General features: G+C 34.4%; 3 protein-coding genes and 1 pseudogene across 4 annotated transcripts; 1 reads left to right on the forward strand and 3 right to left on the reverse strand.

Moving 5' to 3' along the window:
* Positions 1-3,375: 3,375 nt before the first annotated feature.
* LOC143581965 (pumilio homolog 9-like) lies at positions 3,376-4,825 on the reverse strand. The gene is made up of 2 exons (XM_077064639.1): positions 3,677-4,825; positions 3,376-3,606 (listed from the first exon to the last, which is right to left on the reverse strand). The coding sequence occupies exons 1-2, from the start codon at positions 4,513-4,515 to the stop codon at positions 3,429-3,431; spliced, it is 1,017 nt and encodes a 338-aa protein (XP_076920754.1). The 5' UTR covers positions 4,516-4,825; the 3' UTR covers positions 3,376-3,428.
* A 3,448-nt stretch (positions 4,826-8,273) lies between these two features.
* Positions 8,274-21,497, reverse strand: LOC143581952 (uncharacterized). Its single transcript, XM_077064628.1, has 4 exons — positions 21,494-21,497; positions 10,694-10,871; positions 9,138-9,294; positions 8,274-8,568 (listed from the first exon to the last, which is right to left on the reverse strand). The coding sequence occupies exons 2-4, from the start codon at positions 10,859-10,861 to the stop codon at positions 8,450-8,452; spliced, it is 444 nt and encodes a 147-aa protein (XP_076920743.1). The 5' UTR covers positions 10,862-10,871; positions 21,494-21,497; the 3' UTR covers positions 8,274-8,449.
* On the forward strand, positions 15,387-16,628 carry LOC143581951 (putative E3 ubiquitin-protein ligase RHC1A). Its single transcript, XM_077064627.1, has one exon. It carries the CDS (start codon positions 15,600-15,602, stop codon positions 16,428-16,430), a length of 831 nt encoding a protein of 276 aa, XP_076920742.1. The 5' UTR covers positions 15,387-15,599; the 3' UTR covers positions 16,431-16,628.
* On the reverse strand, positions 16,880-20,392 carry LOC143581949 (ubiquitin carboxyl-terminal hydrolase 4-like; annotated as a pseudogene). Its single transcript, XR_013143907.1, has 6 exons — positions 20,239-20,392; positions 19,387-19,503; positions 19,179-19,277; positions 18,911-19,099; positions 18,642-18,823; positions 16,880-17,569 (listed from the first exon to the last, which is right to left on the reverse strand). The product of XR_013143907.1 is annotated as a ubiquitin carboxyl-terminal hydrolase 4-like (transcript).
* Positions 21,498-21,610: the final 113 nt, after the last annotated feature.

Raw genomic sequence — 21,610 nt, forward strand, 5'->3', positions numbered from 1 at the left:
GAAAGTATAAAATAATAATTGGTTAAAAGGACAACTACATTGTTCAAAAACTAAGCTGAAGTTCGGGGTATCGTTACGTTCGATTCATATATATTCTTTGTCTCCAATCACAACTTCAATTTTTTTGTTGGAGTTGTATGATTATATGTCTTTTAGATCATCTCCAATATTTTAGAGATTCTTAAAAGAAGGAGCATATGAGTTGGAAGAGATGATGATTTGAAAGGAAAAGGATGAATTAAATTTTTAGTGAAAAATCTACTAAAACATACGTATATTATGTGAGAAGAATGGTGGGCCATGTGAGAAGAGGTGAGAGACAAGAGAGAGAGGGAAATTGTGGGCCATGTGTCATACTGGACACATTCTTTACCTTAAAAATCATCTCTATTGATGATGATGGTTTTATAAATCATATAAAAATACAGGTTATCATATTCCCACATGATACGATCCCAAATGAAAACTTATTCTTTTTCACAAAAAAAAAAAAAAAATATCTTGATTTTAAACTACGCTTTATGCCCTAAAAACTGTTAAGTTGGCCATGTTCATAAGAAGATGGTTTCCAACATGCTTTAGAGTTTTGAAAAATAAACACACACCTTGATATAACACGTTAGCATTGGGTTTTAGCACAAGTTCTCACCTACAAAATATTTTCCAAAAAGGTTGTCTGTCAACTTTAGATAGTTTTGCTGTGTAAATCCGTGGTCAAATGGCTGGTAAAGGTATAACACATATAGACCGACCATATTATGTATAATCATTTGTTACATAATGATACTACAAAATAGTTCCAAATACTATCTTGGCAATAATGGGTCATATCTTCTGTTGTGCCCGTAGTCAAAACCGGAGGTTCTTGGATGTTAAGACTGGCTCAAATATCTTCAAAAAGTATACGCGGGAGTCCTTGGTAAAGATTTGATAGCATCGTGGAACATGAAGAACTCAGAGTGACCACGAGCTACCTTCTCCCCAAAGAAGTGTACACCCATCTCAATATGTTTAGTGCGTTGATGTTGCACCGGGTTACCAACCAAAAAGATATAACTAACGTTGTCACGGAAAATAATAGATTCACTATTTAATGGGCCATAGCTTCTACTAGTTTATTAGTTAGAAAACTAAGAAAAACGTCACAATGTGAAGAGTTTGTATGTTTTCAAGGTCCGTATCAGATTGCATAATGATCGTTAAGGCCCCACATTCAACCAAATATTCATCCGACATGATCCACATAAAAGCCAGACAAGTCAAAAGTTATCTAGAATTTAATTTCTAATACTTTTGAACGTCGAATCACATTATCCAAAAGCTACAGAGACAACATAAGAGGAATTACATCAACAATATCACAAGTTTTCAAGCAACCTGAACCCAAAAATTTCTTTACTTGTATCTATGATCCCCAGAACGCCATTTGTAAAAACAAAATACTGCTAAAAGAGTACACGAGCGGTTGCTAGGATGACCTGGCCCGTTATAGACATAAGAAACAACAACATTACCATTACCATTAGCATCATACAGTCAGTTACCTCCTCAAAAGCTTGTTTGAGAAAATCCTCTTGGAATACGGGCTGTTTCGTGAGATTGCCTTGTGGGATTCTATCACATTCACCAACGCGTTATGCAGCGGGCCCTGCAATTAAATTTAGATTTCAATAGATTAGCCGGCCTGTTTCAGTTCAACTCATTCACTTATGAGTGGGTCAACATAATTTTCAAAAACGGGTCAAATGGGTCAAACAAGTTAAACGGGCTAAAAGTCAACAAACTTGAGTTTTCAATTTATTCAAATAATTTAACTTATTATTATCTTAAAACTTTATGATCATATATAATTAGAGTTGTTTGAAAAGCTCACGGTTAGCTCAAAACTCGCTCGAAATCAGCTCGTTTATAAACAAGCCGAGCCCGAGCCAAGGTAAATCGGCTCGTTGACTTGCTCGTTAGACTTGTTTCGCTTATTGAGCTTGTTTAAATTAAGCCTCAAATTTTATATATAAGTTATAAAGTATACCCAAATTTTAATATGTATAAATTACAAATTTTGTAGTTTTTTAATTTTTCATTATGCTTATGTTAAATGTGTAAAAATATAAAAATTAATTTTTAAAAAAAGTAAACGAGCTGGCTCAACGAGCCACAAGCCTGCTCAACATTTTTATGAGCCAAGCTCGAGCTCAACATTTCAGCTCGTAAATATAAACAAGCTGAATCGTCTCGTTTACAGCCTATATATAACGCCTCACATAAAAAGTTGGCATAAAGGTGTTTTGGGTCCAGAAGTTTGTACCCTTCTACAGAACAACCCGTTTTGACATGTAACCTAACGAGCCTATTTTGCCACTTCTACAATAACCAACAACTTAAATGAAAGATTACATACCTCAGAAACACGAAGAGCGGTTTGAACAACATAGTTAGCATGTGGATCTTGAAGCAATTGTTCAAACTGAGTAGCCGAGATCAGTTCCCGAATAATAGTTGACCTGATTTTAGCATCTAACACAGCTAAACATTTCTCGACCACATGGCTGCTAAACTTTTGGGTAGCAAGTTGCACATAATTTCCCTTAAACTGAGAGGTCAACTTTGACACGGCTGATGGAATCTGCAACTCGAGAATATATTGTACAGCATAATTTCTGCATTGTATGATTATAAAAATTAGCCAAAAAGTTATAAAAAATATACAAGAATAATGTGAGCGGGCTTCTGTTAGTACCCATATGCATCTTGTGCAAGAAGGATCCCATTTTTAGAAATTTCCGAGACTAATTTTTCACGGTACATGCCAGCCGAATGATTGATGCATTTTTGTAGCACACAGCAACCATGTTGATGGGTTGCAATTTCAACACAGTATTTTGTAGCAGCTTCAAAGATGAACTGTGACAATGAAATAATGGGTCAAAATGGCCAAAGTCAAGGTCAAACTTTTTTACCTTTAATTTCAATTTAAAAACTTGTGATCAAACCTTTTAGCTTCCAAACTGAAAACCTGAAAAAAAATTGTACCAAAATAAAAAATGGTTCCTTTTGACATTATAAAGCTAATGTTTGACCTCTAAAGACAATATCAGGGCTACCAATTGGATGTAAACAATCTCGACTCATTTAATTTACGAGCGTTTGACCTCTAAATTCAAAACAAAGGGTGCCAGTTGGGATTCAAACGAGCTGATCTTGAGCTTGTCTAGGCTCGAGCTCGGCTTGTTTCAAGCTTTATTTCTAAAGCTCGAGCTTGGCTCATGAGTACTTTTTCAAGCTTGAGCTTAGCTCAGGCTTGGACCTGTTTATTAAACAAGCTTATTTTTATGCTCAAGCACAGGCACGAGCTCAGGCTCGTTTGTGTTCAATAATTGCACCATTATAGACAGATAACATGGAAATTAAACCTATAATTCTGTTAAGCATTAGCAAGTCCAAACCTTATTATCTTCATTGCTAAAACACTGCAAGCACCGTTGAATAACATGATTACCGTTCAGATCCTTAATCAAATCAAGAAAGCCCCGTTCAATAGCAGAGATAACAAGCTTAATTTGCTGCCTAGTCTTCAAAGTCTCTATAACCTTCTGTACCACCCTAGTTCTATATAAACATTTTAAATGTCACAAAACATAAATAACACAGTATTAAACGAAACATAAACATAAGTTACCCATGAGTATTCATTGAAATCTGAACAAGCCCCCTCGGTTCTCGAGTAATCGCGATCAAAACACGCGTCCTCTGTTCTTCATTACACACTTCTAGAAGCTTCTGGATAAAGTAATTCCCAAAAGGATTGATCATAAGCTCAACAACATGCCCTATGATCTCATTAAAAACGGTTTGCACATGCTGCGGGTTCCCTTCATCGAAAATCTTTTGTAGAAGCCGGCACCCGTGTTGATCTTTAGCCATTGCGAAAATACGTTGACCATTCGTTTGACCATTTTCGCAATGTCGAGTCAACTTCTTCCTTACTCGACTTACATCTTCACCTTGAATAATCAAACTATCCTCACCCTCAAGCCCGAGCTCGGGCCCCACACGAGTGATTCTTGAGCTGCCAGCTGGCATGTGGAACCAATGAGGGTCATGGGCCTGAGCCTGAGCCCGAGCCCCCCACGAGTGATTCTTTAACCCGAAACTCGGCTGAGACGACACATAATCAGGATTTATGGGGATTCTTGAAAGATAATCAGAATCCCTAAATGGGGTTTGGTTATGAGAATGTAAACCTTGATTTTCATCATGATTTATAAGCATTCTACTAATTACATCAATCAAATTCTGATCAACTTCTTTCCTAGAAGATGATTCTGAAGAGGGGTTTCTTGAAATTAAGTAAGGGTTATGTGATGATGAAGTATGGCCATTAGAGAACATGTTTTGACTGTAACCACCATCATTATGCATACCATACATCATCATCATCCTGTGTTTCATTGTTGGATTACCAGTTACATAAGGGATCTCACCCAGCAACATTTCAAGTTCTTCATCATCCATCATCAACAACACAACAAGCAAGAAATCTTGAAAAAACACAATAAAAATAAAAATCAAGAAAATGATCAAGAAACACTAGAAATGAAAACCCATTTAGATTAGCCCCTTTTTGATGTGGGTTTTGAATAATATGGGTTTTTATCAAGTTATGATGCAAGAATCATGATAATATGATTTGGGGTTTTGGGGAATTTAGAGTTTGGTGAAGCATGCAAAGATGAAGGATTAATTTCATATGTTATATGTTGGTGGTGTATACATTACACTAGTAAGGTTTCATGCCATAAAAGGTGGAGAGAGGAACAGACTATCACTCTCTTAATTAATTTCTCTCTCTCTCTATAATATATAGCTGGTGAAACATTTGCTAGTAGAGAATGTTTTTTGATCTTTCATATCAAAACTTTGCAACTCAAAGTTTTGTTATAACATTAACAATTACCATTTTGATAGTCCAAACACTAACATATGTGCCAAATCTAATTGAAAAGTAACATGAATATATTATTATTGTGGAATAATAAATTATAGTTTGAATTATTAACTACTATTCAATTTAACTTTTTTTTTAATTCAAGAGTGTAATCGTTATTTACAAACAAGCCCCAAGCGAGCCAACGAGTTTATTTCTTGGACACTGACTCATGAGCATGCCCCCAAACAGGTGGTGCTAACACAATGATTCGAATATTTGCTGCGATTTGGTTTCTCATGCACGATCTTATGAATATGCCCCAGTAACTTGGTTTCTTGAAAATTTATTCATTTTAACAATATTTTTATTACATTTTTGTAATTTTCTTGCGTATTGTGTTTATTATGACGACAATTGCATATATTTAGTACACGAAACTTAATCAAAAGGGTACACTACGTAATTTGATAGTGACTAAAATGTCCTTTCTGCTAATTTTTTTTTATAAAAAGCGACGTTACCACAATATTTAATGAAAATTAAAATAGACGTTTAGCAAATTAAAGATTGAGGAATCAGTTATAATTAATATTTTATTTAATTTTAAACCGTTAGCTTCGAATCACATTGAAAATCCTTCCATTTAAATAAAACAAACCCGAGATTTATTTGAAGTAAAACTCAATTAATTTAAAGAAAGAATATCTCAATTAGTTCATCATTTTAACGCGTGTTGACTTAATGAATGACCGAAAGAAAAGGACATTACAGTTGTTAGTGTGTTGTTGTGTAACATACCAAAACATGTAAATTTAAGTTTAATTTGAAGACAACATAAATCGTGTTCTTTTTAAAGTTATCTTAAAAGGAGTTTGAAACTCTCGGCAAGACGTTTAACCATCATCAATCTTTTCTATATAAGTTGAGGACACTAAAAGCTATACGCGTCTACATTAATCGTTCATTGAAGTAATTTGTCATGTTTTCTACTCAAACGAATCATTTTGAACAAACGATTTTGAAAGATGTTAATATAGCTTATATAATATACCTTGCTGTTTGTTTCATACTATAAACTACTTGCCATTTAAGTAATTGCAAAACGAACATTAATTTATACTTGTTTTTTTTTTAAATACCTCACTTAACAGTGAACTACTTGAAAAAAGTTATGTACTACAAGTAATATATGGATGATTATTTTTTGCACTTTATTTATTTATTTTTATTTTGTCGTTTAAGGTACTTGAATGGTTGAACCTAAGACCTCTCAAACTCTCTCAATTCAACGTGTTTAAAGGTTGGAAAAATTCCCAAAATAAGCGTTTATGAAAACATTTTTCAGGTTTTAGGTGTCATTTGCAAGAAATTCTCAAATAGGTATTATAAACTAGTCATGACGAGTAGTTTATGATTACAGACGAGTAGTTTGTAGAATAAGTTAAAACTTGCCACATGCCCTTAAACTAACCGTAACGAGCAGGTTCACTAATAATTTGCTCATCACGACTAAATAAGTTTCATGCTTCGTAATCAACGCCCACGAGTAATTTATAAGTCCTTTAGTCGCGACGACTAGTTTAACCTTAAAATCTATTCGTCGCGACTAAATAACTTATGAATTACTCGTGGGAGTTGATTACGAGGCATAAAACTTATTTAGTCGTGACGAGTAAATGGTTAGTAAATATGCTCGTTATGGTTAGTTTAAAGACATGTGTCAAGTTTTAATTGGTTATATAAACTACTCGTCACGACTATACATATTTTGGAAATTTCTTGCAAATGACACATAAAACCTGAAAAACGTTTTCATAAATGCTTATTTTGAGAATTTTCCCTTAAAGATTTTGTCTTTACCAATGAACCACCAACCTAAAAGAGTAAAGTATTTTTTTTTTACTTGTAATTATTATTATTATTCTCATCTTCTTTATTTAGATGTGTCAAAAATTGGGTTCCAATATGTAGAAAAATTGTTGTGGAAGTTTAATCCTAAACTTAAGAAAACATCCTTGTCAAATGAAGATTATAAACTTCGTACGATTGGGTTGGGTCAACTAACGGTGACCTTTTGTTATTGGGTCACCCTATACGGAATACCTAGACTATCTATGTTTGTTGACCATTCAATAAAAATAAAATTAAGTTTTTAAAAAATAAAACAACACGTTAAATAACATAATAATAATAATAATAAAAAAAAAAACTTTCAATGGTATTTACACTCAACAGTAAAGAAGGTTAATGAGGGATGTTTTGCGTTACCATTAAGAGAGTGTACCCCTTTTTTGGCCCACACAACCCCTTTCCGGACTCCTGTGACTCATGGTCATGACAATATGCCATTGTATTACATCCAATAATGTGAACAAACGTGTACATCTTCCAACAAACCTATAGTATAGTCTCATAAAGTGTGTAAATTACTAAATTGTATATTTATGTGTTAACTAATAATATTAGCCTTTTATGAAAATGTATATATTATTTTTGAGATATAATAATTATTAATATAGCTCTATCATCGCATCTCTCTTTTTATTTAATGAAATTAATTAACATACTTAGTCAATACCATATTAATTATCAAAAACCAATTGTTGCACTTAATATTAGTATATACTTGATTTACAATGTTTCTTGCATACAACCCATTCCAACATACTTGATTTAGTGTAACCGGTTGTCGGAAGAGTGTGAAAGGCTTACCACCCGCATACAACCCACCTTACTTGAGTTTAAAACCTAAAACAATGACGTTCTCCTTTGTTTCAATTGAATCAGGCCCCCCCAAGAGATATTGCCGTATAACTTTTGACACATGTGTGGTTAGAATCCAATACATCTCTATTACCTCACACTTATAAACCTAGCTAGCGTTTACCAGCTTTGCCAGATTTCATTGGCCATTATCTCTATTTATAATAATAGAGAATAATGATATTATTATTGGTATTGATTAAGTCATAAAAATTTTACGAAGGACCATTTATATATCTGGAACAGATTCTGGACAGTAATAAATAGCACCACAATCATTGAATAAACTCTCCAAAGATGGAATTATTCTTTGCCAGTTTATTAAAGAAAAATGTATTAAAGGCAAACGGTCACATGCTGCTACCATAAAAATTATTCTATTTAAGAAACTGCATCATTGTGTGTAAATTGTAATAATATAGCTTATTAACCATACTCCATAGTTATAAATTAAACATCAACAAAACTCATATATTTAGATTATTGTAACTAAAATGTTTTTTCTAATCATAGTTAACATGTTAACTATTAATAAATATAGAGAAAAAAAACAAGTCTTTGTTGATCAACCCGCCCAACTCAGCTTGTTTCACCAATAATGAAAAACCGACCTGACCCGTTAACCAACATGGTGTGCGGGTCGTTTGGTTTTCTTCAGCAAGATAGGAAAACATTCTCTGTATATTCTAGGATGCAAATTTAACAGTGAGTTGGTTTTACAAGAAATGATTTTGCAACAAAGAGAGAATTATGATTGAGTTAAGAATCTTTTCCTCCAAGTGTCTGAATTATAGCTTCTAGAAGTTTAATCTCGTTATCCCGTTTCGAAATCTCGTCTTGCTTAGCTCGCAATTCTTCCATGTGCAGTTCAAACACTTCTGCAATCAAGACCCGTAACAGAAATATTAATTACGTCATTAAAAGAGGTGTCAAACGGGCCAAATTAAAGAACCTATCTAAACTGAAACAGGTCAAATGGGTTAAAAGTCATCAAAAGTCAAAACTTCAATACATGCAATCTCTCAAATTATTTTATGCAGTGATTTATAAAATAAAAATCGTTACTGTAACTATAAAATAAAAATTATTATAAGTAAAAAAATAAAAAATAAAAGGGAAAAAAGAGTTTGCAAGCCAGCCCAACCCCACCCGAACAAAATGTAGGTCAATATGGGTTTTGTTTATCTCAAACAAGTCAAACGGGCCAAACTAAAGAAACTAACTAAATGGGAAACGGGTCAAACGAATTAAAAGTCATCAAAAGTAAAACTTCAATGCATAACTACTGAAATATTGTCATTATAACTATCAAATATAACATTTAAAATAAGTAAAATAGCTAAAACATGCAAAAGAGTGTTTGCAGTTAAGCTTGACCAGTTTCAGCCCAAATATGTTTTGACCCGTCCCCCAACCTGACCCAACACATACATGTATGTACACATACTTGTGGTGTTTTCCAGCTCCTTTGTAATTTCCTGAGCCCGTAACTCAGCAGCCTTTTGTCCTGCTTCGGCCTGTCTTTTTTCAGTACGAGCTCGGGCTGCAGCTGAAATGGCAGCATCCAACTCCCGTTCTAAAGTCCCTACCCTCTGTTCGAGAACCTGCACACAATAATACTAGTTAAAAAACGGTCATTCTTGTTATCACTTAACAAGTATCAACCTAACGCTATATTAACATAACAGAAAAAATCGTATTACCCTTTTTGCCTAGTAGTGTAATATACTAAGTATATTGATACAAATCATACAATGGCCAAATAAATTTCAAAGCTTTATATTGCTTGATTGAACTTATACTGAATGTGAAGAATCCTTTTCAATAGATGCAATAGACGTCTAATAAGGATTTTATTTTTTTATTTGTAATTTACTACATTTTAATATTCAAACTATTGGAAGGGTGTATAGAGGAATGGTTAACTGGAAACTATAAAACTCTATCAACTGTCTGCAACTGCAACTAGCTTTGGTTCACCGAACCACTAGTTACGAATTTTGTTACATTTTTAAACATAGTTAGTTTTCCTAGTCATGAGACAAACGAAATGACGTAAGAGTATATACAACAATCCTTCTATTCCACTAACAAAAACACGTTTCGACTTCAAATAAGTTCAAAACAATCATATCATCATCATTGTACTCTAAATATATCCCACCAATAGCAAAGCTATGGTAGGGTCTGAGGAGGGTAACATGTAGACAGCCTTACCTCTACCCTTTAGGAATAGAGAGGCTGCTTCCGGTGAGACCCCCGACTCGATAGTAGTTTTGCATCAAGCCTTGGACATAAGGCACATAACACTCAACCATTGGGACACCGCACTGGTGCATGTACCCTTGTCTTTCGGCTATCAACGCCACCACATGATGCCGGATTAACCTTCCGCCACTTTTAACGTTATTTTGACGAGATTAGTAAAATAACGTCTAAATTAGTGCAATTTCACTTTTTCCCACCCGAGGGTTCACACATATATACATTATATGCGCGCACCGTAAGGGTTCAAAACAATCATAATAGGCAATAATTCAAAACATTTAAAAAGCACAACTTAACATATAACCAATTTGCACTTCCATTAAAGTTCAATCAATCTATATCTATTTTAAACCCGGTTATATGATAATTAGGGCTCAAATACAAATAGTTCAAATTGATCAAAATTATATCAAACCCACCAAAATCAAAGCCCAAAAAGCTCAATTCCAATCACAACCCACGTAATCACATCAAACCCACAACCCAATTTCGTTCAATTCCACAAAAATAAGCTGAATTTCATTAAAAAAAACCCAAAGAATTTATACATATCGGAACTCAATTTCACATCAAACCCACAAAAATAAAAGCTTAAAAAGCTCAATTTCAATCACAACCCACAAAATCACATCAAACCCACAACACAATTGCGGTGAATTCCAACAATCTATACAAATCGGAGCTCAATTTGATAACATACGGACACAGAAGAAGCAGTTTAGTTGGAAACTAGACCTTGATAGTACGGGCTTGATCGGAGGTTAATGAGGCTTTGTTGAATGAATCTTGATCGACGTATACAGCTTTCTTGTTGAGTAGATTCTGGAGGGAATCGAGATCGTTGGATATCTCCGAGAGATTGGCGATCGCAGCGCTCCATCTCTCGTTTCCTTTCTCCTCCATTAATATTATTATTATTATTATTATTATTCTTATTGTGTTCAATCATCTTTGTTTCTTCATACGTCCATAGTTAAATAATAATAACAATAGTATTTTTCTAATAATGATATTTGCCATTAAAAATATGAAATTATTAAGGGCGGCTAAATAAACAATTTTAGTTTACTAATCAACAGTGACGGAGCCTGAAACTTTTTTTTATGGGTTCGGAATTTTCGATGTTTGATTTTCTTTTTTCCGGTGTCAAAGTTTTTACGCCCAAATAGGTCGGGTCGGGGTTGAACATTCGGTTAGATAATTATCACTATCATAACAAAAATCTATCGTTAACATTAAATAAAATACAAAGTCATTAATATAAAGATATTGCATATTCCTTACATGTTTTTCATGATTTAAAAAATATCTTCAATTGCTACTTTGAAAAATAACTCATTCCCAATACAACAAATACAAACATCCTTTATATAATCGTCACTTAAATGATTATGCAAATCCGACTTCACATGCTTCATTGAAGAAAAACATTTCTCAAACAATAGACCAACATGCATTGGTTGTTGCCTTGTTGGCGATGGTTGAAACCTTGAGGCGAATGGCGAAGAAAAAAGTTGATCGGTTGTTGAGTCGATGACCGATGTTTTTATTTGTTTATTAACTAAACTTTTTATAATCAATGGGTTCAAATACATTTTTTTAAAACGATAATGGGTTCGCTCGATGAAAAAGAATTTGTTCGCTCATTAATCAACACTATAGGTTATATATAAAACCGAAAAAAGATCAGGTTCGACTGAACCCGGTGATGATAGTGTGGCGCCGCCACTGCTAATCAATTTATTATGATGTAATGGTGTATATGCTATATAGGGTATGAAATAAGATGGTATACGATTGTATAATAGATTAAATAGAGTTCACGTTAGTATATCGAAATAGTATTCAAGAGTGTTTTATATCGGGTTTTATACTCACACGTGTCAGATTTATGAGTTTGTTTATCAGATAAATTGACCATTGTGATGAAGGATATTCACTAAATAAAGAAGAAAAATAACTATCTTATTGATTTTTATAGGATTAAATCTGGTTTCATAAGCTTTTTAAAAGTTAAATAATTTTATATATTTAGGGTTATTGATTTTTAATACTTTCAATTATCACCTATTGGTTGAAAACACTCTCAACTTTCACTTTGGTATGTACTACTCCCAACTTTAACTTTATTTGTTTTCGCCACTCCCTCCGGACGATTAACGACGTTAGTTTTTTTGGCTGATGTGGCGTTTTTTGAATGTTGTGTCACCCCACCCACCCCACCACCACCACACTCACATAGATCCCGTCAACGTTTGGGGCAAGATCATCTCTTTGTTCGTTTGTGATTATTAGCTCATATGGTACCCTCCCCGGAGAACATCTAATCGCCGCTGACGGCGACATTTGTTGCCACCAAAATTCCGGTAACCACCACTCATATGTTCTGCCAAACGCCTTAAGAACCCTAACTGCGCCGCAAATTTGGTTGAAATAACTTCCGTTTATAGACAATTGAACTCACTATCCCTAATTTGTCGAATTAAAATATCAAAACTACGGCAAAACAAAACCCCAAATAGAGGCCAATTATGACTTAAAAATCCTATTCGTCCTATACGCCAGATCACCACCTCCGATCTCAAACTTCTCAAAATTCAGATGACAAATTTGACGTTGTTTATCACTGTTATCTAAACAATGCACCTTCATCTCGACTAATGAACTCTCCATGCGATGGATGAATCGAGACACACTGAGTAGATTCGCTGCTGATACGCATAATCCGGAGTTGATGTTGCCGTCTGTGGTGGCAGCCTGGCAGGTTAACTGCTGAACGCATGAGTAGGACGGGGCGATGAATTTAACGGTCGCGGTTAGGACGACGATGAGGTCTGATATTCGGTAGAAGGTGGTTACGACGGCGGCGAGGTTTGGACGTTTGGTGAGCCAATAATGGAGGTAGTTAGGTTATGTGTTGAAGAAAGGGGGATGTGATGGTGTGGGACCACAATATGTTTTTATATTAATAAAAAATGCCACATCGGCAAGAACACTACCGGAGTTAGTTAGGGAGTGATAGAAACAAATAATGAGAAAGTTGGGAGTGGTGGGTATCAAAGTGAAACTTGGAAATGTTATGAACCAATAGATGAAAGTTAAGAGTATTAAAAACCAATATCCCTATATTTTATTACTTTTAACAAAAAAATATTTGAGATAGTATGCAATCATGTAGCATAGTATGGGATAACATAACTTCGTACGCAATTATATAATATAGCACGTGATACGAAATTAACTAAAAGTAACACGTAAATATGTATCATGCCACGTGATTATATAACATAACATGCGCCTGACTAAATTTGGACGTTTATACCCCTCGTCTTAAATACACGTGTCGTGCATTTATTATTTCCTACCTTTAAAAAAACAAGTCATTTTACAGTTTTTACGATTTAAATAACTTACCAAAAGCCAATTGATCCAATTATAGTCCAATGACTTTTCTTATGAGAGGTCATGAATTTTACTATTTAAGTCTCGTCCTTAACAAATACATCATGCCTGAGTCAAAGGATTTATCAATAGGCCTTCAGACAACGAGTTTTCTATAAAATCGTTAGAGGGTTGGAGTCACGACATATAATGGTTTATAGTTAGTGGGTTGGAGAGTCGACCCGGTCAAAGCCGATCCTTATCCACCACTAGTCAAACAGAACTGAGTCGACTCACTCATTTCATTCATTCTATCTGTAATTCCACCGCCATGCGCATTATTATTATTATCATCATCATCTAGGTAAGGTAACCAACATAGGCTAATTCAATTCTATATATTAATTAATTAATTGCTTCCATTGAGCCTCCGTTTGTCCGATTGATTATCTTATCTTGATATTAATTATCGTATCTGTTAGAAATTAATCAACTTGTGTATACGGATCTGAATACTCTCTTAGCTTTTATTGTGATTTATGGATGAATTGCCTATTTTAATTCGTTACTGATCCAATGATTTTGCAAATCATTTTGGTAATTCGATACTTATGATTGTGATAGTAATTTTGAAAGTAAATTTCAGTTAGCATATCTTATTATGTGGTTTCACGGGTCGGTTTTGACATTCAAAGGGGGGTGGCGGCACAGCTTGTTGTCAGCTTACCTTTACCTGCCTTTTTATTGTAACCGGATCCTTCGTCGGCTAATTATTAATTATTTTAAGAAGTCAAAAAAAAAAAGTTTTGTGGATTGAATTGTTTGTGTTTTTCAGGGAGGCGCGAGTGTGTATGTTAATGATAAGTGGTACGTGATTAGGTGCTGTGTTTAGTGTGTATTTTTATCTCAAATTAAGATTACTTGTTGTGCTTGTTAACTGTTGCCGGAGATTATTATCTTAGTTAAGGTATTATTATTATTATTTTTTTTTAAGGTCGCGTGCTGTTTACGATGCTCTTTGTTTATCTGTACGAAGGAAATGTTCTTCTGTATTATTTGTCGAAGAATCCGAATTGTTATATGAATTTTTTAGTGAACAAGGGTTTTTAAGCATTTATCTTTCTTGTACAAGGGTTCACAACAGAAAGCTAAATTCCTTGCTTTTATCTTGTGGTAACTGGTAAGTAGCGAAGAAACGAAAAGAGTATCAAGTTATTGTTACTTTATGAAAGAAAAGGTTACTGGACACGAATGGTTTGTGGTTATAAGTTATAACTATCTTGTGTTCAATTCTTGTATAGTTTCTATTTTTCTTGAAGTAAATTCGCTAGGAAGTTGCTCAAAGGTTCTTTATACTTAAAAACGTAAAGAAGGGAATTTGAGAGCTTTTTTCTGTCATATTGGACCGCTCTTGTCTTTTTCAAGAACAAAGATACATGAATCATGAATCATACTTGGTTGCTATTATATTGGACCCCTCTTGAGTCTTGTCTTAATCAAGAACAAAGATGCATGAATCATGGATCATTCTCAATCGCTGTCATCTTTCTGTTAGCTTTTATATGTCTACCTTAGATGATTATCGTCATTTTTTATTCTTTCTTTCGGATATTTTTTAAATCTTCTATAAAGTTTCTCTCCCGTGGTTTTCATATTCACTCTGCTAAGCATTTTCCCTTTTCTGGTTTACTTAATTTGACGACGGGCTAAGTGAACAGAGTATGCGCTATATCTTTCTCTAGATAGTGTTGCACTCTTTAGTCTTTTCATTTTCTTGAACCATAGATGCGTTAAATCTTGCCAGGTTGTCTTTTTCTCCTTCTGTTGAGGATTTCCTGATTTGAAATTTGTCCCAGTGAATAATAATGTGTTTTTATTCTACTTCTAGTTATGTGCAATTGCTGTATTAGTTTTAGTATGTTAATCATTAATTTATAGGAGATGCGTTTTTATTCTACTTCTTGTTATGTGTGATTGCTGTATTAGTTATAGTATGTTACTCTCTATCACTTATTTATAGGAGACGCGTTTTTATTCTACTACTTGTTATGTGTGATTGCTGTATTAGTTATAGTATGTTACTCTCTATCATTAATTTCTAGGAGACGCGTTGAACGTTAGTTAACTAGTAAATTGCTTCTAGACATAATTGCCCAGTTATTTATCGTGTGTCCAATATAATTGATATCCTCCTTCTGTGAATGCAGAATACAACCGATTTTACATCTAAGATTCTGTTAAATACCTGTCACCAAGAGCAATGTCGAGTGGCGGGAACACACATTGGTGCTATCAATGCCAGCAACCAATCCGTCTTCGCGGTCACAACCCCGTGTGTCCATACTGTTCAGGTGGATTTGTGCAAGAACTAAGTGAGGTCGTCGAGTCAGGCCCACAAGACACCAGGCCAACTCACGCGCACGGGCCTTATGATTATGATGATTACATGGACCCATTCCCAGTCCCAAGAAACCGAGTGATGGACGTTTTTTCCGAGTTAGTGAGGCAAAGAATGTCCGGAAGAAACCCAAACTTTGAAATCAGAAGAAGATCCGGGCTTGTTCCTGAACACGGTGTGGTTCCATGGTTCATATTTGACGGTCAAGCCCCGGCTCGGATGTCTTCCAATGATGGGTTCGAGTTTTTCTTCAACACTGGTGCACCTGGTCCGAGACGGTCTAATAATGTCAGTAATATTTTTATGGGTCCCGGGTTACAGGAACTAATTGAACAACTGACAGTGAATGATGGTAGACATGGCCCACCACCAGCTTCCAGGTCAGCGATTGATTCTATGCCGACTATTAAGATCACAAACCGACACCTGAACTCTGATTCTCATTGCCCGGTTTGTCAAGATAAGTTTGAGTTGGGAATCGAGGCTCGACAAATGCCGTGCAACCATATTTACCATTCGGGTTGCATCGAGCCATGGTTGGTGCAGCATAACTCATGCCCCGTGTGTCGGGTGGAGTTGCCGGCTCATGGTACAAGCAGGGGAAGTAGTAGCAGTGGTGGCGGTGGTGAAGAGGGTGGTGGAAGTGGTCGGGGAAGGCGGAACCCGTTGTCGTTTTTGTGGCCGTTTAACTAGTGAAGTGAAACAATGCAAAGTGAGTATTGTTTCTGTTGGAAAGTTTTATAATCATTGAAAATTGAAACTTGGAAGTTGGTTTGAGTTTGGATATGTGTATGTTGCTATATATAATATATGTTGATCACATGTAAATGGGTATAAACATCATCTGCTTTTTAAAAGCTGGGATCTTGAAATAGATAGTGTTTTGCTATAGTTGCTTGTACTTTATGTTCTTTTTTGTCCAAAATCGTCAAAACCGAACCGTTAAAACTGTGAAACAGGTCACTATGGTTTTGTCCTTTTCCAAAACCGTAGTAAATAGTTCCGCGGTAACATACACTTCTAGGATATACCCTTCATATCACACCAAAATCTCAGTTTTGGTTGCTTTGTTTGTTCGTACATATGAATAAAACACAACTCGGTAATAGCTTCATTATCCCAAATACAGCCACAAGAAACAGTTAGCTAATATAAAACAAGAAACAAGACGATGAATTAACATTTCTCAACCCATCAAGGGACTTATCATCGCTATCTTTGATGACCGTATTAGTGTTTTAAAACAATGCTTTCGCTATCATCCACATATGCATCTTTATTCTTACAACTAAAAAGAGAGAGAGAACCAAATAGTTATAGCAGCATCAACTGTACATCAAATCCATCTCAACTTCCTTCTCGTCTAATAACCCTATATGATGGATGATACACAAAAACCAAAAAAACACAAATCACCATTTAATGGTCGCTGTTGGTAGCAATGCTCTCATAGAACAAGATGTACCCATGATCCGTGTTGCTTGCATACTCTTGGGCTGACCCGAACGAGGTTTGAACAGCAGATTCATCAATCATTTCCACATTTTCATTTTTCATCATCAAAGAACAGCCAGTGGTTGTGGCTTTTGACCAGACTTACATAATGCCCGTGGTTGGGCCCACTGCCCACATGAACCACCACTCCGAATAACGAGTACTCACAGTCAGCATCTTCCATGGTGTTGGTCAGTTTTAGCTCTAGAGGGAAAACAACACGATACGATAACTTTTTGTACCTGCCTAGCTGTTCCATGTATTTGAACCGCTTTAAATGTATAACCAAAATATGTGGCGGTTTCTTTATTTTCATCCTCTTTTGTGCTTCCTGCAAACTGGCCCATGAAAAAGATGCAATTAGAGTAACTATATAGATCAGGTGGATCAAAAGTCAGCCAAAGTGTAGGTAGAGAACCTCCTAAATTGTTTTACACTTTTACTTCTAAATTAGACTAATCGTAACAATGTCTTATTTTAAATCATATTTAAAATCTTAACTATCTATAAACCTCAAAATATGAAATTATAATATAAAAGTTATTGTGGATTGGGCAGACCATACTTCCTTTGACCCATATTATTAGACCTGTAAACGAACACTAACGTAGCATGTTAATGTTTCCTGCTTAACTTTATTACTTTAACTGAACAAACAATCGAATGCGAAAAAATAAACGGATGAAGTTTTCTTGTTCGTGTTCGTTCGTTAAGAAAATGAATGTGCCCGTGTTCGTTTATGTTTGTTCACTAACAGAATAAAAACGAACGGTTCACGCACGTAAAAGAACAAACATAATTTAGCATGAATGAAAGAATATAAACAAATAGAACTGAGCAAACAACAATTATAAGTCAATGTGGACATCAATCTGCTGGGCCTAAAAATTAATAAAACTAGACTAAATTGTAATTTGTGATACTTTTATTTCATAAAACTAGACAAAATTGTAACAGGCCCATAAACTTTTAATAAATATATAAACAAACAAACTTAAAACAAACGCAAGCTAATGAACATAAAGAAACAAACGTAAATAAACGAACATAAACAGACTTAAATAAACAATCATAAATGATTAAATGAACAAACGAGGTATGTGTTCATGTTCGTTCATTAAGTAAATGAACAAAAAATGTTGTTCAAGTCCATTCGTTTATTCAATAAGCAAACATCCTGCCAAATGCTTCATGGACAGTTCGCTGAACGTTTGTCTCATTTACAGGCATACATATTACCCATTTCAACCCATTACCCCACCCAAGTAGGGTTTCATTCTTCTAAGTTGTTTCAACATATTTCATTAACTCAACATATCCCAATAAAACAAAACTTTTCAATCTTGAAAATGAATTTCAGATAAATAGAAAACTTAAAAAAATAAATACTGAATATGTGAAGTAGCAAACCTGCAGCATTTATCACAGAAAAATTTATCCTCAGCATTTAAGGTTTCAGTGGAGCTAAAATTCTTTAAACAACTTGTAATTGAACTGTTTTGTTCAATATCAAGGCTCAAATCCAAAAACGTCTCGTCCCGTGCAGTCACGGTTTCATATCTTAAACACTTTGTTTCATTTGTAAGTATACCCTGCATTTCAAAACATAACAACCAGTGAACAAAAGCTGAAAATAATATAACAAAATATTATCTATAATTATGAGTTTCCAAACTAACCTGAAAATTTTTGTGAACCCAGGTAACCAAGGGCTCCTTTTGCACACCGTTAGCCTGAGAAACGTGTATACCATTGGGAATCTTTTCAGAAGGTGATGAATGATCTTTTGAACCTTTTGCGGAGTTCGCTTCTTTCTCTAGTATGTCCACTAGTTCGTTTAACAAGAAATTCAAAAATTCATGTGCATCCTATACAATATCAATAAAATGACCTGTGTTAGACAATATTTTTGCAGAAATAAAGTGGATTTCAAATAATCAATTAAACCTGATGCATGTAACCACGAAAAAGCTCGTTTTCTTTCTTCACTCTTTGTACAAAGCGTTTTGGAGCAATAACACCTGTTTTCTTCTTTTGTGTACTAATCTAATACAGGTGATATAAATCACATTAGTTATACAGTACTGCACTACTAACAATGCCTCACAATGGTTTTAAGTTCATTAGAATCTTAATAATTCTAGCAATTGTTTACCTGCATAAACAGTTCTGCCAAACATGTAAAAAGGTTTTCTTCTGTGTCTCCAGGATTTTTAATATTTCCATAATATTCAAGTAGCTGTTCACGAAATGGAGCACAAAAATACAAAGCCTGTAAAAATAAAGATAAATCATACATAGTTAGATAAAAACAACCCCCAAGTTATTTGGTAATAAACCAAACTGCAATCGAAATGAGTAACAAGGATCAACATCTTAAAAAGATAAAAACCAATAAAAAAACTTACACTATGCAAGAATGTGATGTTTTTTCAAATGAATACCCATTTGGTAAGCTAATTTAAAAGCATTGCTTGTACATGCTAATTTAAAAGCATTGCTTGTACATCCAAAATAATACAAATAAAGTACATTGCAGGACATAATGCCCTCCGTAATGGGGCGATAACATGCCCATTTTGGGGCGATAAATCCTTGCCCCCCCCCCTAGACGACAAAGGGGCAAAATGTGTGTGTGTGTTGGGGTGGGGGTGAATTCTTATCGCCCTGCTTCACTTTTGTTTTATTATTATTATAATTGTTTGTGTGTGGTGTATATATATATATATATATATTGGGCTACAACACCTAAAATAAAAACCGACTCTTTGCTGACAGGGCGTCACATGACGCAAAACGCCCCGTTTTGTAGCCGTTCCACTCCACATAGCCTAATAATAGCTATAAAAGAAGGAAAAAAATGAACATTTTTCTATGTTATAACAATAATAATATGAATCAGAAACAAAAGGCTGAATATGATCCAAAAGACAGTGGTAATCAGAACATAATGGCAAGTCATATTATTAAAAAATGAAGGTAATCAATGAGTTGAAGGTGAAGGTACCTGCAAGACGCTGTTACAATAGCAAGTGTTGCCGAAGTTTTCAAGTCCGAAGTAACGTTCGCCTTCAGGAAACTGCTCTCCTAAAGCTTTCTCCAGCTTTGAACCCGCTGCACCCATTCACCCCACTACAATTCCTCTATTATTATATAATATAATTCCTCTATTGATTGATTGATTGATTGATAATTCAACAATCTCTCTCTATCTGATCGATGGATGATATAATTTCTTTTCTTTACTTTTCTTGAGGAAAAGGAAACGGAAGATTATTATTATTATTATTATTATTGTTATAATTAGGGTTTATATTTTTTTGGGAACAACGGATGGTTTGATTCTCTCTAGTTGACTCCTCTTTTATTATTATTATTATTATTATTATTATTATTATTATTATTATTATTATAATAATAATAATGTGTGAAAATAAAAGGTGTGGTGTATATACACATCTTTTAACATTCATAATCTATAACGAACATCAACCGATAGCAATTGCGATCTAATACACTTGTATAGTGATTCTGTCATTCACGAGAACATATAGACTAGATCCAAATTAGAGATTCACAAGTGGTATCAGAGTTCTCGGAATATAATTTAGGTCGTTTTAGATAGGTTCGAACATAGAAGATGCTTCAATTTGATATTATATGGAAAATTAGGTGTGTTAGAGTGGTTTTTGATGAAACAATGAAACGAACTGGTTAAGAGATCAACTGAGGTTGTATTATATCGATTTAAGTCTGACTTGTGTTAAGGATTGATTATAGTTGATAGAACTCAATAATACTTGATCAATTAGTTAATTTCAAGATGAGTTCAATGAATTCGATCGAATTTAAGCTCTGAAGTGCCGAGTGCTTAGTTGGACTTAATTGACACGTGTTAGTCAAAATTAAGTGTAATTGGGACTTTCGGATTGCTCGTTATGGTGCATTAGAGATTAAGAACGATGAATTTGAAGTTTGAAGGTGTTTTGGTACAAGTAAATAAATTGAATACATGTGAATACGCATCAAAATGTATAAATGGAAAGCCAAAGTGCATAAATGGAAAGCCAAAATTCAAAAATAAATGTCAAAAGGTATAAATGGAAGCCATTCGTTTTGGGCTTCCATTTATACATTTGGCTTCTATTTATGCATTTTGGCTTTCATTAATGTATTTTTCCTTACATTTTTCTGTTTTAACTTCCATTTGTGCATTTTGGTTTCCGTTTGGGCACTATGGCTTCCATTTATACATTTTGACACCCCTTTGTGCATTTTGGTTTCCGTTTGGGTGCTTAACTTCGATATGTGAATTTTGACTTTCATTTATGCGTTTTACTTTCAATTCTTCGTTTGGTATTTATTTATGCATTTTGGCT

The sequence above is a fragment of the Bidens hawaiensis genome, unplaced genomic scaffold, assembly GCF_021521415.1.
Source record: "Bidens hawaiensis isolate Kalapana, Puna unplaced genomic scaffold, B.hawaiensis_p1.1 tig00031314_1, whole genome shotgun sequence".
NCBI lineage: Eukaryota > Viridiplantae > Streptophyta > Magnoliopsida > Asterales > Asteraceae > Bidens > Bidens hawaiensis.

Bases quoted from the DNA above. Each gene is read 5' to 3' on its own strand.
- LOC143581951 (XM_077064627.1), top strand. From the start codon at position 15,600: ATGTCGAGTGGCGGGAACACACATTGGTGCTATCAATGCCAGCAACCA.
- LOC143581965 (XM_077064639.1), bottom strand. From the start codon at position 4,515: ATGATGGATGATGAAGAACTTGAAATGTTGCTGGGTGAGATCCCTTAT. The intron at 3,607-3,676 runs GTAACTTATGTT...ATGTTTATATAG, and splicing joins ATTTCAATGAATACTCATGG to AACTAGGGTGGTACAGAAGG.
- LOC143581952 (XM_077064628.1), bottom strand. From the start codon at position 10,861: ATGGAGGAGAAAGGAAACGAGAGATGGAGCGCTGCGATCGCCAATCTC. The intron at 9,295-10,693 runs GTCTAGTTTCCA...TATTGTGTGCAG, and splicing joins ATCAAGCCCGTACTATCAAG to GTTCTCGAACAGAGGGTAGG. The intron at 8,569-9,137 runs GTATGTGTACAT...TCTTGATTGCAG, and splicing joins GGAGCTGGAAAACACCACAA to AAGTGTTTGAACTGCACATG.